General features: G+C 35.8%; 2 protein-coding genes, 1 non-coding gene and 1 pseudogene across 3 annotated transcripts; 1 reads left to right on the forward strand and 3 right to left on the reverse strand.

Annotated features, from left to right (window-relative positions):
• Window positions 1-968: 968 nt before the first annotated feature.
• On the reverse strand, window positions 969-7651 carry LOC127121823 (leucine-rich repeat receptor-like protein kinase PEPR1). Its single transcript, XM_051052259.1, has 7 exons — window positions 7553-7651; window positions 7157-7407; window positions 6941-7040; window positions 6125-6261; window positions 5706-5907; window positions 5508-5611; window positions 969-2517 (listed from the first exon to the last, which is right to left on the reverse strand). Exons 1-7 carry the CDS (start codon window positions 7649-7651, stop codon window positions 969-971), a joined length of 2442 nt encoding a protein of 813 aa, XP_050908216.1.
• LOC127117964 (E3 ubiquitin-protein ligase At3g02290-like) lies at window positions 7115-10885 on the forward strand (annotated as a pseudogene).
• LOC127124754 (small nucleolar RNA snoR35) lies at window positions 10222-10302 on the reverse strand. The gene has a single exon (XR_007804222.1). It is a non-coding gene; the product is annotated as a small nucleolar RNA snoR35 (small nucleolar RNA).
• Window positions 10886-12092: 1207 nt separating the features above from the next.
• LOC127121824 (zinc finger protein ZAT3-like) lies at window positions 12093-13223 on the reverse strand. The gene has a single exon (XM_051052260.1). The coding sequence runs from the start codon at window positions 13188-13190 to the stop codon at window positions 12093-12095; it is 1098 nt and encodes a 365-aa protein (XP_050908217.1). The 5' UTR covers window positions 13191-13223.
• Between the last annotated feature and the right edge of the window lie 676 nt (window positions 13224-13899).

Consider the following 13899-nt stretch of genomic DNA (forward strand, 5'->3'; position numbering starts at 1 on the left):
TAATCTTTCACCATAAAAAATGAATTTCCAAGAAAAACTAGCTCTTGACTTCAACATGAACGTTGTTTGTAATGTACTTTTGAGTAACTTTGCTCTTGGAATCAGTTTCATATGACAACAATTGTAGGAGATAGGGTCTAAGGAACCTCGGTTTTGACCAGTTGACTTTCTCTGGTAAACCACCATGAACCATCTTACAAACTTGACATTCTCTTGACTTTTGGGACTCATGGAGGATCATATATGTATAGTATGATGTAATATGAAGTATACCTTGAAATATTGATCAATTGATGAAGAAACTTGTTGAGGAAGTCACACAAGATACCCAAATGAATTAGGGTTTCCAAGGCAAACAAACTTCAAACTCTTGATGTTTTCTTGATCAAAATGATATGTGAAGACCAAGGAGATCCATATATGATGACTAGAACCAATGTGAACCATTTCTTGATTGAACTCCTTGCATTAAGTGTCTTAAACCCTAGATATGAGCTTGATAGAGCATGGATGAGCATACACTACCTACAAAAGTAACAAACTATACATTCACATATTTTTGGTATTTTGGTTAGTAAATAATGAAAGAAAAAGTATGATACAATCAAAAGTGGTTGGTGATCTCTCCCAACGCAAACCCAATGGATGAAGGGCAAGGAGAATTCCAAGGTGTGATCTCAAAGCTAATGCATATGATGAGATAACATGAGGGATCTTAGGGTCAAAATTGGGGTCTTACAAATTCATAAGCCTCGAAGCACCGACCTATGAGCGCATCACACTAGAATTCCAACTGGAAAATCGGTGTATTAACACGATAAAGTACTACTTTGGTACTCTACGTTTCCTCCTTTTTAATAACTATCATGAGCTTTCTGTTGATGAGTTAGCCGGTATTCTCCGACTCCCACTGTACGGATCAGATGCGGTCCCTAATGGGTTTTCTCCGAAAGATTTTTTGATTGCCATTATTGGGAGGACTGATTACACCTCAAAAGGTGCAAAGGCCCGTGGCATCCAAAACCTGTGTTTTCTCTATGCCTAGAAAGGTTTGGCGTACACTCTGTTTGGATGGGGTGATAGCACGGGTGTGACAACTCAGCGAGAGTTGTCAATCCATTAGCACTCATATTTAATCCATAGAACAAATTGCGCAATCTCCCCCTCCATCGAGGAATCTTTCCACCAAACAAATTTCCACCAAGTTGTAACTCGCGAATGTTTATAAGTTCTGCCAAAAACTGTGGGATACCTCCTGTGAATTGATTTTCTCTTAAAATCAATGTGGTTAGGACTGTCCAATTTCTCAAACTTGACGGGAGAGATCCATTTAGGAAATTGAACCCTACATCAAAATGATCCATTTTAGTACAATTTGACAGTTGAGAAGGCAATGGACCTTCCAAGTTGTTGTGAGAAAGATCCAAAACCACAAGATTCACAAGTCTACCAAGATCTGATGGTATGAACCCTCCAAACTTGTTCCATGAAAAATTAATGTATGTGACATTTACGCAATTTCCCAAACTTGATGGAACCGGTCCACTCATATTGTTGTTGCTCATGTCCATGTAATTCAAGTTCAGATTACTTTCAAAATCAGGAAGAGACCCGGTGAGATTATTTTCATTGAGAAATAACCTCCTCAGAGTTTCACATCTTCCTAGATCAGAGGGTATGCCACCTTGAAGTTGATTGATTCCCATGTTGAGGAATAACAAATTGTTTCCAAAGCAAAGATTGGGTGGGATATTACCACTGAATTTGTTATTCATGCAGTCCAACTTCACTAAGCTGTTGTTGATTCCCAAGCTTTGAGGTATGATTCCTAAGAACTGATTATCAAACAAAGAGATGTTTTTTAGATACTTGAGATTTGTCATCTCGATAGGTAGTTCCCCGGAGAGACTGTTGTTGTGAATCAAGATGTGCACAAGACTTTGAATTCTCCAAACACTTACCGGAATTTCGCCTCTCAAACGATTGAAAGACAATTCAAGGTCCTGTAATTTACTGCAATTACCAACGGATGAAGGAATATTCCCTGACAATTGATTATCATATAGATACAATCTCAACAGTTGAGTCAAGTTTCCAACTTTTGTTGGGATAGGACCAGTAAGAAGGTTATTGTGCAGATTCACTTCTTCTAGAGATTGAATTTCGAACACGGAATCTGGAATTTCACCAGTCAGCAGATTGGAAGACAAACTCATAAACCGTAAATTTTGCAACTTATTCAAACTATATGGTATATTTCCAATGAATTTGTTCCCAGAAAGGTCTAAATTCTCAAGCAAAGTACAATTGCTTAACTCTGAAGGCACTTTTCCTGAGAAACCATTATCCAACAACAAAAGAGTATGCAAGTGATAAAGGTTTCCAATTTGTGGTCCAAGTTGACCAAAATTACCATGAGCAGTGAGGTTAAGGGAAACCACATGGTTGTTATGGTCGCATTGAACGCCAAGCCATGAGCATGGATTGGAATCAAAAGCCCTCCAGGTAGTGGCGGAACTGAGGGGGGACGTGGGAAGGCCACGGTCACCCCTCAACTTTTTATTTTTTTTTAATTCATATGTATTAAATTACTAAAACATCCTTATTTTAAATTAAAATTATTTTTTATTTTTTATTTTTCATTCAAAGTTAGGTTAAAATACAGATAAGGTAAAAAACTCTTACCTTTCCTTTCTTTCTCATATGGGTTTGCTACCGGCACCGGAATCGGAACAGATTAAAGTGATCGACATCTAACAGGTAAAAAACTTTATTAATTCTTCTTTTATAAAAAGTAACAAATTAAAGTGATTGCTTGATTTGTGTTTTTGAGATTTTTAGGGTTCTTCTTTCTTGATGTGTTAAAATAATCTATATGAGGTTTATTAAGTCAATTCATAACACTGTAATTTACAAATATAGTTATACACTGTAATAAGGTTTATTTAATCATTGTTGCTACTAATTTCTAATAGTGAAGTTACCCGTATTTGAAAACGGATTAAAGTTGATTAATTAAGTTGATTAATTTTTATGTTCTCTAAATTGATTTTTGGATCTAATATGATATTATAGGAAGAGTAAAGATGAATAATAGGAAAATTGATTCTTTTTTCAAAAGGAAAGCATGTGAAATTGAAAGAGAAGAGAGATGAAGAAATTATAATCCCGACATCCGAATCTGAAACAGTTCTTGAGAATCCAACAATTGAAGAGCATCATGGTTTTGAAAATTCTTTGGAAAGCGTCCTCCGATTTGGCAATATCCATCAAATCAAGTGGATGCAATACGAATAGCTTATCTAAAATGGGGTCCATATCAAATTCATTTAGAAAACTATCATTTGTCCGGTAACGAGGATCATCCGAGAAGGTTTCAACATACTTGGTTTAGCATATTTCCATCATGGTTAGAATATTCACCATCTGAAGATGCCGCATATTGCTTACCATGTTACCTTTTTAGAAAAAAACTAAGTGGACGTCCCGGATCACTTGTCTTTATTTCTATGGGTTTTAGAAATTGGAAGAAAGTTAGGAATGGAAAACATTGTTCCTTTCTTAAACACATAAGGAAGGATCCTTGCTCACCACACAACAATGCAATTCAAGACTTGTTGAATCAAGATGGTCATATTAGAAATGTTATTCAAGTGCAAAGTTCAAGTCAAAGAATGAATAATCGGTTACGACTCAAGACTTCAATTGACACTGTTCGTTGGTTAACACTACAAGCTTGTGCTTTTAGGGGTCACGACGAAAGTAGCAAATCAAGAAATCAAGGTAACTTTCTTGAGTTATTGAAACTTTTAGCATCCTATAATGATGAAGTTGCAAAAGTTGTGTTGGAAAATGCTCCACAAAATTGTAAGTATACTTCACATCAAATTCAAAAAGAGCTCTTGCAAATTCTTTTTAGTAGGGTGAAAAAGAGTATTCGTGAGGAAATTGGTGATTCCAAATTTTGTATCGTGGTTGATGAAGCCCGTGATGAGTAAAAAAAGGAACAAATGACTTTTGTATAAAGATTTGTTGATAAAGTTGGTTTAATACAAGAGAGATTTTTTGATGTGGCACATGTTAAAGACACCACATCTTTAACTCTTAAGGAAGCAATATGTGATATACTTTCTCGACATAACCTTGATGTTTCTAACATTCGTGGCTAAGGGTATGATGGTGCTAGCAATATGAGAGGAGAATGGAAGTCTTTTTGCAGGAGTTCCGGTGCGAGGGGTGTGAAAGTGTAATTTCTGAAATTTTCAACTGAATGGTAAAAATGAAATGGTAAATTGGTTAAAACCAATTAAGGGTAGAATGAGAATTTTTAAAATTTTGTAAGGGTATGGGGCTAACTGTAGGGGTACAAGGTAAAATTTTCTCATGATATCCCAACGATCCATTTTTTATTTTGACCCGGCCCAGAACTGACCCATTAATTAAACCCTCACGGCAGGCTCACATATTTTAGGGTTTGCCACAATAAACATTGGAACTCTGAGAACAAATTCAGAAACGATTAATCATTCAATTGATAGATTTCTTCTCTTCATCTACTTCTTCTATAAATTCAAATCAAATCATTCAATTCTTCTCATCTTTTCTATCCTTGTTCTCCAATACCTCTTCCTTCTTTACAAAACAGAGTTTTTCAAAAAATTTCACCATGTCTTGTTTTTTTGGATTGGATATTTGTTGTTATGAATATTATGTTTGAGAAAGTTATGTTTTTTTGATTGAATATTTGCTATTATGATTAAGTTAATGAGAATTTTATGTTAAGATTATTTTTTCTAGTTATTTCTATAATTTTTGTTTATTTGTTGGGATCTTACTATCCAAGTTACGATCCCAGGATTTAGGCTTTTTCCATATCCTAACGATCTTTATGGAGATCCCATAATTGACAACCATGATATATAGAGATCCCATATTTGACAACCATGATAGTATCGAAGTCTATCAATTCAGACCAGTCTCCAGATAATCCACACCCTAAACTAATAGTGTTGAACTTAAAGGCGGTACTGAAAAAACTCAACTCCCACAATGAAGAGAGAAGACTTGAAAAGTGTTTATAAATATGGGTAAAAAGTCAACTCCCACAATGAAGAGAGAAGACTTGAAAAGTGTTTATAAATATGGGTAAAAACTCAACTCCCACAATGAAGAGAGAAAACTTGAAAAGTGTTTATAAATATGGACACCCCTAACACTATAAACCAGTTATGTAAGGATGAGTTAGAATTAGAAGATAAAGTAATAAATGATAAAGGGTATATTGGGATAAATATCATTAATGTTGTATTGGAATTGCAGAGTGACTAATAATTTGGAAGAAATTTTTTTTTGCAATGCCTTATAATTTGAGACTGAGAGAGTATAACCCAATGGTGATAAAAAAAATATGATAGGCACCCATGCACTTGAGGAACCTTCGTTATTTCAAAATTAAGACAAAGTTCTAAAATTATTAATAGCAACATAATAACCCCTATAAATAAAACAATAATCCTTTAATATCACATTGTCCTAATTCAACACGCTTCACTTGCATCAATTTTATCATGTTATGATGAAACCAGATAAACCATATTAGAATTAAGATAAACTATTTTAGAATTAAGTTAATTAATGTATAGCAACTAAAGACACTGAGCCATATACCCATATGTAAATAAGAAACAACACTTGAGTAGAAGTACCTGGCTGAATGCCGGAGTGTAGTCATGTTTAAAATTCAATTTCTTTAAAAGAGGTATGACATCAGAACTTTGTGGATAAGTGACACGAGGAGCATTTACTCTGTTGAGTGGAATAAATGTAACGCGTCCACCTTTTTGTCGATTAAGATGTTTAATTATCTCAGTTGACTTGTCGTCATTTTCAACAACCACGTGAAACAAGCTGTTAAAACAAAGTTAAATTAAGAAATCAAGCCAAATATACAAAATTATAAAATCCAATAAAAAGATCAGGCCAGAAACAAATACTAGAGTTGATAAAATGAAAAACTACATGCTATGGATGTGCCAAATCTATCCCATCCCCTTATCCAAAACAAAAATACACTATGAATGTGACATGTGGTGAAACATGTTTATTCAAAGAATTACAGGGAGACCTGTTTCCTGCAGTCACTTCAACTGCGGTGAAAAATTTTTCATCACAGTTCAGCAACTCAATAATTGGACCATGAACTCCCGAGATATTATAACTTTTGCAGATCTTCCGAACTGAATTCAACCCTCTTCTAACATCCTGCATATTATAGTAGAGTGTCAAACACGGTGATGTATAATCATCCCAACCTACCCTGAGAATATGTCTATAGAAACATCATCATAACAGATCATCTCCAAACTGGACAGATAATAATAGTGTACATTTTTATCAAATGCTAAGTAATCAACATTGTTCAATCTTTAGATAAACAAAACACTGAGATCCATAATAGGTTTGACTCTTCTCTTGACCCCTCCATGCCATGGTGGGATATTTGTAGCAACGCGTTCCCCATTTTAGCATATTAAAAAATAAGAAGTACTGCCAACACAGACTAGAATCACTTTACTTCATTTATCACTTAAATGTCATATCATTTTTGGAGGTAAAGAGTCTCTGCAGTTTCTTTTGGACTAGAAGTTATTGCATCTATATGATGTAAAGATACTTGTAAAAACACCTAGAGGAAAAGTCAATATTATTTATTTATTTTTAGAATGACATAAATTTACATCTATGAACACATGTTTATTTCTTTCAGACAGGGTATTATGTAGTATGCACAAATCATTGAAATCAAAACTATATGCAATAAACAAGCACAGAGCACCTCACAGGTAGTGAAAGGTGCAATGTCTTGGGAATACACAAGGGACCTTTACATTTTATGCATGGAGTATCACGTTAAAAGAAGCTTTTAAGATAGGCTACTCACGCCAGGAATTGCATTATCAAGACTCTTTTCAGCCTTTTCAACTTCTGCTCGCAGTTTATCAATTTCAGCAGTTAATCCATTCTCTTGGTTCCATAAAGACCTGTAATATAATAATATCAATTCATAAGAAATATCTCATTGACAATGAAAAGTAAGAAGTAATGTACTTTTTCTCCACTTAGTTTTGCTACAATCCATCCTACACTTTCATTGTACGATAACTTCTGTTTTACAATTCGTTTTTCATCCACAAAAAACACACAAACATCACAAAAAACGACAGGATATACGAACTTCCTCTTGTCATGAAGTCTATCTCTCTTTTCTTTATAAATATTAAACCCTTCACGTGACTGAGCAATTTGAGATTCCATAGAAGTAATATTCGATCTACGGTTCTGGACATTCTCATCACAACCATGGATTTCATCCTTAAGCCGTTCAATTTCTTCCATCAGCTTTTTCTCCTGTGGTGCAAAGCAAAAATCAAAAACATGAAAGAAAGCATGACAAGAGACCAAAGTTTCTGTAACAGTACAGGACAATGGTAAGGGGTATTGATAAAGTAATCAAAAGAGGTAACTTTTGCATATAAAATTGTGTATTTATTACTTTTACAAGTGTTTGACGGGTATTTTCAAGACAAATTTTCTTTTTATAGATTCCTTGAACAATGCCCTTAGGGCACTTGTTAGCATTGAAGTTAACCATATTATTCAGTCTCTTGAAGTGATTTATGTAGCTGCCTTTGTTGGCTCTTCAACGTTTTACATGTATGATTTGAATACTAAGAATGGAGAGTTGTTAATCATATAGTACTTCCCTTTGGAACTTTTGGGGAATCATTAGGTGATAAATTTAAGCAAATTCCAGACCTCGATAAGGATTTGCCTTCAAGACTTCAAGGGTTGTTCACATCAAAAATCAATTCCAATGTTCTTTTAATGAAAAAAATCAATTCCATTGCTCTTTTAACTAAAGACCAATTTCAATGTTCTTTAAATCAATTCCAATGTTCTTTTAATGAAAAAATCAATTTCATTGCTCTTTTAACTAAAGACCAATTCCAATGTTCTTTAAATCAATTCCAACGTTCATTTTCGTTAAAATTACAAATAGAAGTGAGTTGGTGTTGGTGGACAAAATTGAAAACACAGCAGCTTTTAGCAATGCCCTGTCAATTTCAGAGAGTCAGCATGTTTTTGCATTTGTTCAAAACGAAGACATTAAAATTCGCCCATAGGTAAGGATGTCAATGATCGGAATGGTGGCTTGCTAAAAGAAGACTTGGCAGTGGACATCAAAGAGCTTCCTCCACACCAGCTGGCTGAAATAAGAAGATTTTGTGAAGACTACAAAAAGAAAGAGAACAACAACAAAATACAGTATCGCTTCAATTTCGCAGTTTCATAGCAATTCTGGCCGAAAAATCCAAACTTTCATCTCAAAACTTCTGTATACTCTTCTCAATTTCACACTTCCAGGTGAGCAAGATAAACAGTGTTCTTATCCATGTTGCAAGTGTATATGAACTTATGAAGGATGGAAAACATAGTTGGTGCGATGTTGTTGGACACTATTTTTTCTCAAAAAAAAAAACATGTAAGACCATCTAGTTTCTATTGATTGGTTGAGGAGTGGGAAAGATTAGAAGCTATTTGGAATAATGGGCTCTGTTTGCTGTTGTTTGAGCTGTGATGATGTAGAAGATTATGTGAATCCAAATAATCCTGCGTATAGGAACGGCGTGTGTCTCAGTTGCTTGGTACAGAATCTTTTGAATACGTGTGCATCAATATTCCGAAGAGGCGAAGCACTTTCAATTTCTTCATCTCTTCAAGGAACACATCCATGACATTTGCAACCTCACTTGATAATTCTCTATCGGACATGTACCGTTCTCCTCCAAGGCCCTTACCATATGATGCAGAGCCTCTAAACTCAGCAGACAAATGGAATGAATGTGCCCGAGAAGATGAATTGAAGATATACCGTTCTAAGTTTGCATTAAGACTTTCATCAGCAAAATACACACATGGAGTTGGGCTCGTTTACACGTCATCATTGGAAGAAGAGGATATCTGTCCAATTTGTCTTGAAGAATACACTAAAGAGAATCCCAAGATAATGACAAAATGCTCTCATCATTTTCACCTTGGTTGCATCTATGACTGGATGGAGAGAAGTGACAACTGTCCAGTTTGTGGAAAGGAAATGGAATTCGATGAGACAATATGCTCTTGATGATCTGGTGGTGGATAAAGGCAACATCAGAAGATAGTAGTGCTGCAGTGAAAAGAAAAATCACTAAGAATCAGAAAGTATACTTGGATTTTTTTGGACAGACAGTCAACAGTGCGATATTATTGTTGTTAAGACCACTGGTCTAGACTTGTGTGCATATAAGTCGGAGTCAAAATCACTCCAATATCCGAAAATTGATTTAGGTAGCTGGGGTACATCTCCCCCACATCCTTTACTTGACTCAATTGATGATTTTATCAAGTCTCCTACACCAATTAGTACACTGGAGTCAGATTGTTCTTCTCCACAAAATAGTGGCCTGCTGCAATCTGTACTTCATCAGCGGAAGACTCCGAGCAGTTCCCAAAACCAATATTATGACAGAAGTTCAAATTCATCTACTGCAACTCCCTGTGAAAGAGATGACCTCTCAGCTTGGAGCATGTATGAGCCATAATGAGAAGACTATGCCGACCCTGTGTCTCCATTTGGCGCATCTTCAATATTGAACGAGTTCCCTGCTGTTGGTGCCAACATAAATTCACTGGATGAACAGCCACCTGTTCAGACTGATAATGGCAACATGGTGAAATCAGAGAATATCGACCATGTATGGTCCCCTGACAGTGAGAATTATATCACGTCTCTGTTGAACAATACTCGGCCAGATTTAGTGCTTGATTCAGATTGGTATGAGCCGTGTTCTGGGCATGACAAGAACCAATCCATTGTCACTGATGCTACATCGATGTTTCAGGAAGCTCAATTAGCCACCGACTATAAACATATGACTGCTGCAACTCCTACACAAGAGACAAAATTCAGTTTCCAAATTCTCGTATCAGATCGATCCATTTCACCTTTTTCGTGATCTTCCTCTCGCGATCGCAAGTTGGTGATTGTTTTCAAGGAGAAGACTCTACACATTGTTCTTGTCTCGGGGATGAATTGTTGCCTGATCTGTTGAAATTCCTGCAATGTCCGGTTTACTTAATAGCTGTGTTTGCAGTCTTCTCTGAACGGATCTGCTTCAAATCTTCCAGACGGCGCTGGGCGTTCTTTTACTACATCATTCTCTAGTCAGTCTGGTGCAGCCTCGCCAATTTATCAGCACACATGTGGTATTCAGGGGTTGCACAACATGCACGGGAGCTTTAACATTCCTAACATGCCTAGTACACTTACATCAAGAAACTCATCATTAAACAGCATGCCATCTGGAGCAGTTCAGCAACCTACATCAAGTCTTTCTAGTGGAAAATTTTCATCAAATAATCTACCTGCTGCTCTGTCACAGCTATCTCATGGAAGCTCTCACGGACATTCAGGAGTTAACAGTTGAGGAAGGATTGTTTTAATCAGACGCCAGCAAAGGTTTCGGCTTGCCATTATCATAGAGGGTTAGACATGTTGGTTGTTGGATTTTCAAATGGTGTGTTTGCATGGTATCAGATGCCGGATTTCGTGTGCATTCATATGATGTCCATATCAAAAGAGAAGATCACCACTGCTTTGCTTAATGACCTTGGAAGACACGTGCATACATAAGTAAGGGAAATAAAAAGACCGCTGAAAGATTACCAATGCCTGCAATTTCATCAATGTATTAGGAAGACACGTGAATGCATTATCTGAAAATCATGAATATAATTTTAAATTTTTACCAATCATTGAATCACATTAAAAAACAAGCACCCTTAAGATATCAAAAAAAAAATGTTCTCCAATTTTAAATATAAATTCCAACAAATTTAAACATCATTAATACCTGTTCACTCTTCAGAGAACATGCCATGGATGATTTTATCCTTATGAAATGCATTCAGCCATGCTAAATGTTGGATGAGAAAAAAAATACAATAATAACAAGAACATTTCCTATCTCAAAGGCTGTACATGTAACTTTCCAATTACATCATATAGCACGCGTAATGCATTTATTTTCTATATTCCAATATGATTAACAAAGTAGCCTTTATTTCCCGTCTTTACATATCAAGCTTCCTATCATGTGCAAACAATTTACAGACGGAAGCTTTCTCAAACACGTACAATTAAGTTCTTAGGCAAAAAGACTTTTGTGCTAGCACTCCTTACTTTACATGCTTGCAATATGAAACATTAGGCCGTAAAGCCACAATTATGGACAATGAAATTTTCACATGATTTATGCGAGCTTGATAGAAAATCCAAACTACTGTCTCAGGAATCATGATTATAAGAAAGGCATTCAAAAGGCAAGCAATAAGCCAAGAATCAAAGTTTTAAAGCAGATTATTACCAAAACAAGGAAATGATGTAGTGATTGGTGCTATAGTATTTATTTGTATAGATTTTTGCAATCTCTTTAAATAAAAATAATAATAACAAAAACTACTACTACAGCAATTACAGCCTATACATGAATACTAAGTATAAAAAGAGCTTTCAAAAGGATAAGAAAATGCTGAATAGTTTGAAGCATATAATGACAAGGTATTAGAGCATATGCAGAAGATAGACTCCCAAAAAACAGAAAAGATGTTCAAAAACACAAAATTATCAACAACAAAAAAAACACATTAAACCAAACACTTGCCTAGACATATAACAGGAGTTTTGGTATCCTTAAAACCACGAAAAATTCCTTGAAGAGCCAAAGAAAGTACATCTATAACAAAATTCCGTTAACAAACTATAGCTCAAGTTAGAACAAACTATAGCTAAGCAAAAGTTTGTATACATCTATAACAAGAATAGCATAATTGAATGTATAGAACATCAAATAAATAAATAAATAAATAAACAAAACATAAACATACACTAAAAGTTAATTAATAAGTTGAATGAACATAAACAGTGACTAATAATAACACTAATTAACTAAAACAATATGAAGTAGTAATTAGTATAATAAGTAGTAAATAAATCAAAGTCCTAACTTCAAATCAAGAGTAAGAGGTGAAGAATCATCATCATCGGGAGGAGAAGGTGGTGGAGGAGGGAGAGGAGGAAAAGGGAAATTCAGATCAACATTAAGAGATGATGATTTGTTAGAAGTTGTTGCTGTAACAGAATTAGAATTAGATGAATCAAAATGACACCTCTTATGTCCACCAAGTGCTTGTCCAGTTGTAAATACCCTCAAACATATTCCACACTTATGTCCTCCTCCTCCACTAATTTCATTAACCGTTTCCCCTTCCACGTCAGCATTGTAACCGTCACGAGGTACAATCATCAAATTCATCGTGGAGTGGTGGTTATATTCATCATCATGATGATCAGCACCTGCACCACCACCGCCATCGATAAAAGCATGATCTTCTCCTCCGCCTTGAGTTTGTTGTGTCCACGTCATCATCTTACTAGTGGAAGCGGGTACTGTTGTTGGTGGTGAAGAAGTTGTATTGGCGAAACAGCCCTTGACATTCTTGTGACTCGCTCTGTGTCCTCCAAGAGCCTGATGCGATCCAAACACCTTGTTACAACACGAACACACAAAATGAGTATTACTATTGTTAATCTCTTGATCCATAACCGACGATGAATCATCCACAGTAGTAGCCCCCGTAGTAACTGCCGCAACCGCCTTAAGCTTAGCGGTTTTGTTGATGCTGTTGTTGTTCATCTTCGAATTTGAATTTGCAAGTAAAAGCAAACAAGCAGCAACTTCGTGATCTTCCTGCGTCATGATTGAAAACTGAGAAGGACTGTGACTGTGAGTATGCGGTTGTTGTTGCTGTTGATGTCGTCGGAAATTCGGAGGAGGATTGATGCCTCGCCATTGACGTTCAGGATGGCAACGCATGTGACCAAAAAGAGCTTTCCATGACCAGAATTTCTTGCCGCATTCGGTACAAGCACGAGGAGTGCTATCGTTGTTGTTGTTGATACCTGATGAAGAAGATTCGGTTTCTTTTCTCTTTTTTCCGGAGAGTGAAGAAGAAGATGAACGGTGATGATGGTGATCTTTCATGATGAATTCTGCACTACTGTGATGATCGGAATTATCTTGTTCTCTCATTTTTCATAACTGTTTCTGAGTTTTTAAAACCAACTAACCCCAATTCATGCATTTCACTTATCTACACAGTCCAGTCCCAAGCGGTTACTTCAACTTCCTCTCCCTTTCAATCGACGGTTACTTTTCTTTTTTCTTTCTTAAATTAATTAGTTAATTATTCCGTTTTTATTAATTAATTAATTATATATACTATAAAGAAAAACCTATCTATTTTCTAGTCATATACTTTTTTTTAAGTCAAAATATATATTAATATAAAAAGTCATCTACTAAGGACAATGTGTGTCAAGACTCTATACTTGCTATTACAGATATCCAGAAAGAGGTAGAAGAAGACAAGTTTGGGATATGTTACTACAGCTACGTGACATGTATAACTTGCCTTGGTGTGTTATAGGAGATTTTAATGATTTGTTATCACAAGAAGATAGGCAAGATATTCCTTCAAATTTGAAATCAAATGGTTATTGGAATATGATATTGAAGAGGCAGTGGAGGTGGGATGGGCCATAGGAGCGTATAGGTGGCTGTGCATAGGAGCTTCGAAGGTGGAGTGGGAGGAAAGAGAGAAGTTTAAAAAGGAGGTGAAGGATTGTATGGAAGAGATGAAAAGATACCGTAGTTGTAATGAACCGGGTAGTGTTGGAAAATTCATGGCGGCGATGCAGAGACATAATAGGATTCTTGTTGAGGAGGAAGCGTTTTAGAA

The sequence above is a fragment of the Lathyrus oleraceus genome, chromosome 2 (genome assembly GCF_024323335.1).
Source record: "Lathyrus oleraceus cultivar Zhongwan6 chromosome 2, CAAS_Psat_ZW6_1.0, whole genome shotgun sequence".
NCBI classification, from domain to species: Eukaryota; Viridiplantae; Streptophyta; class Magnoliopsida; order Fabales; family Fabaceae; genus Lathyrus; species Lathyrus oleraceus.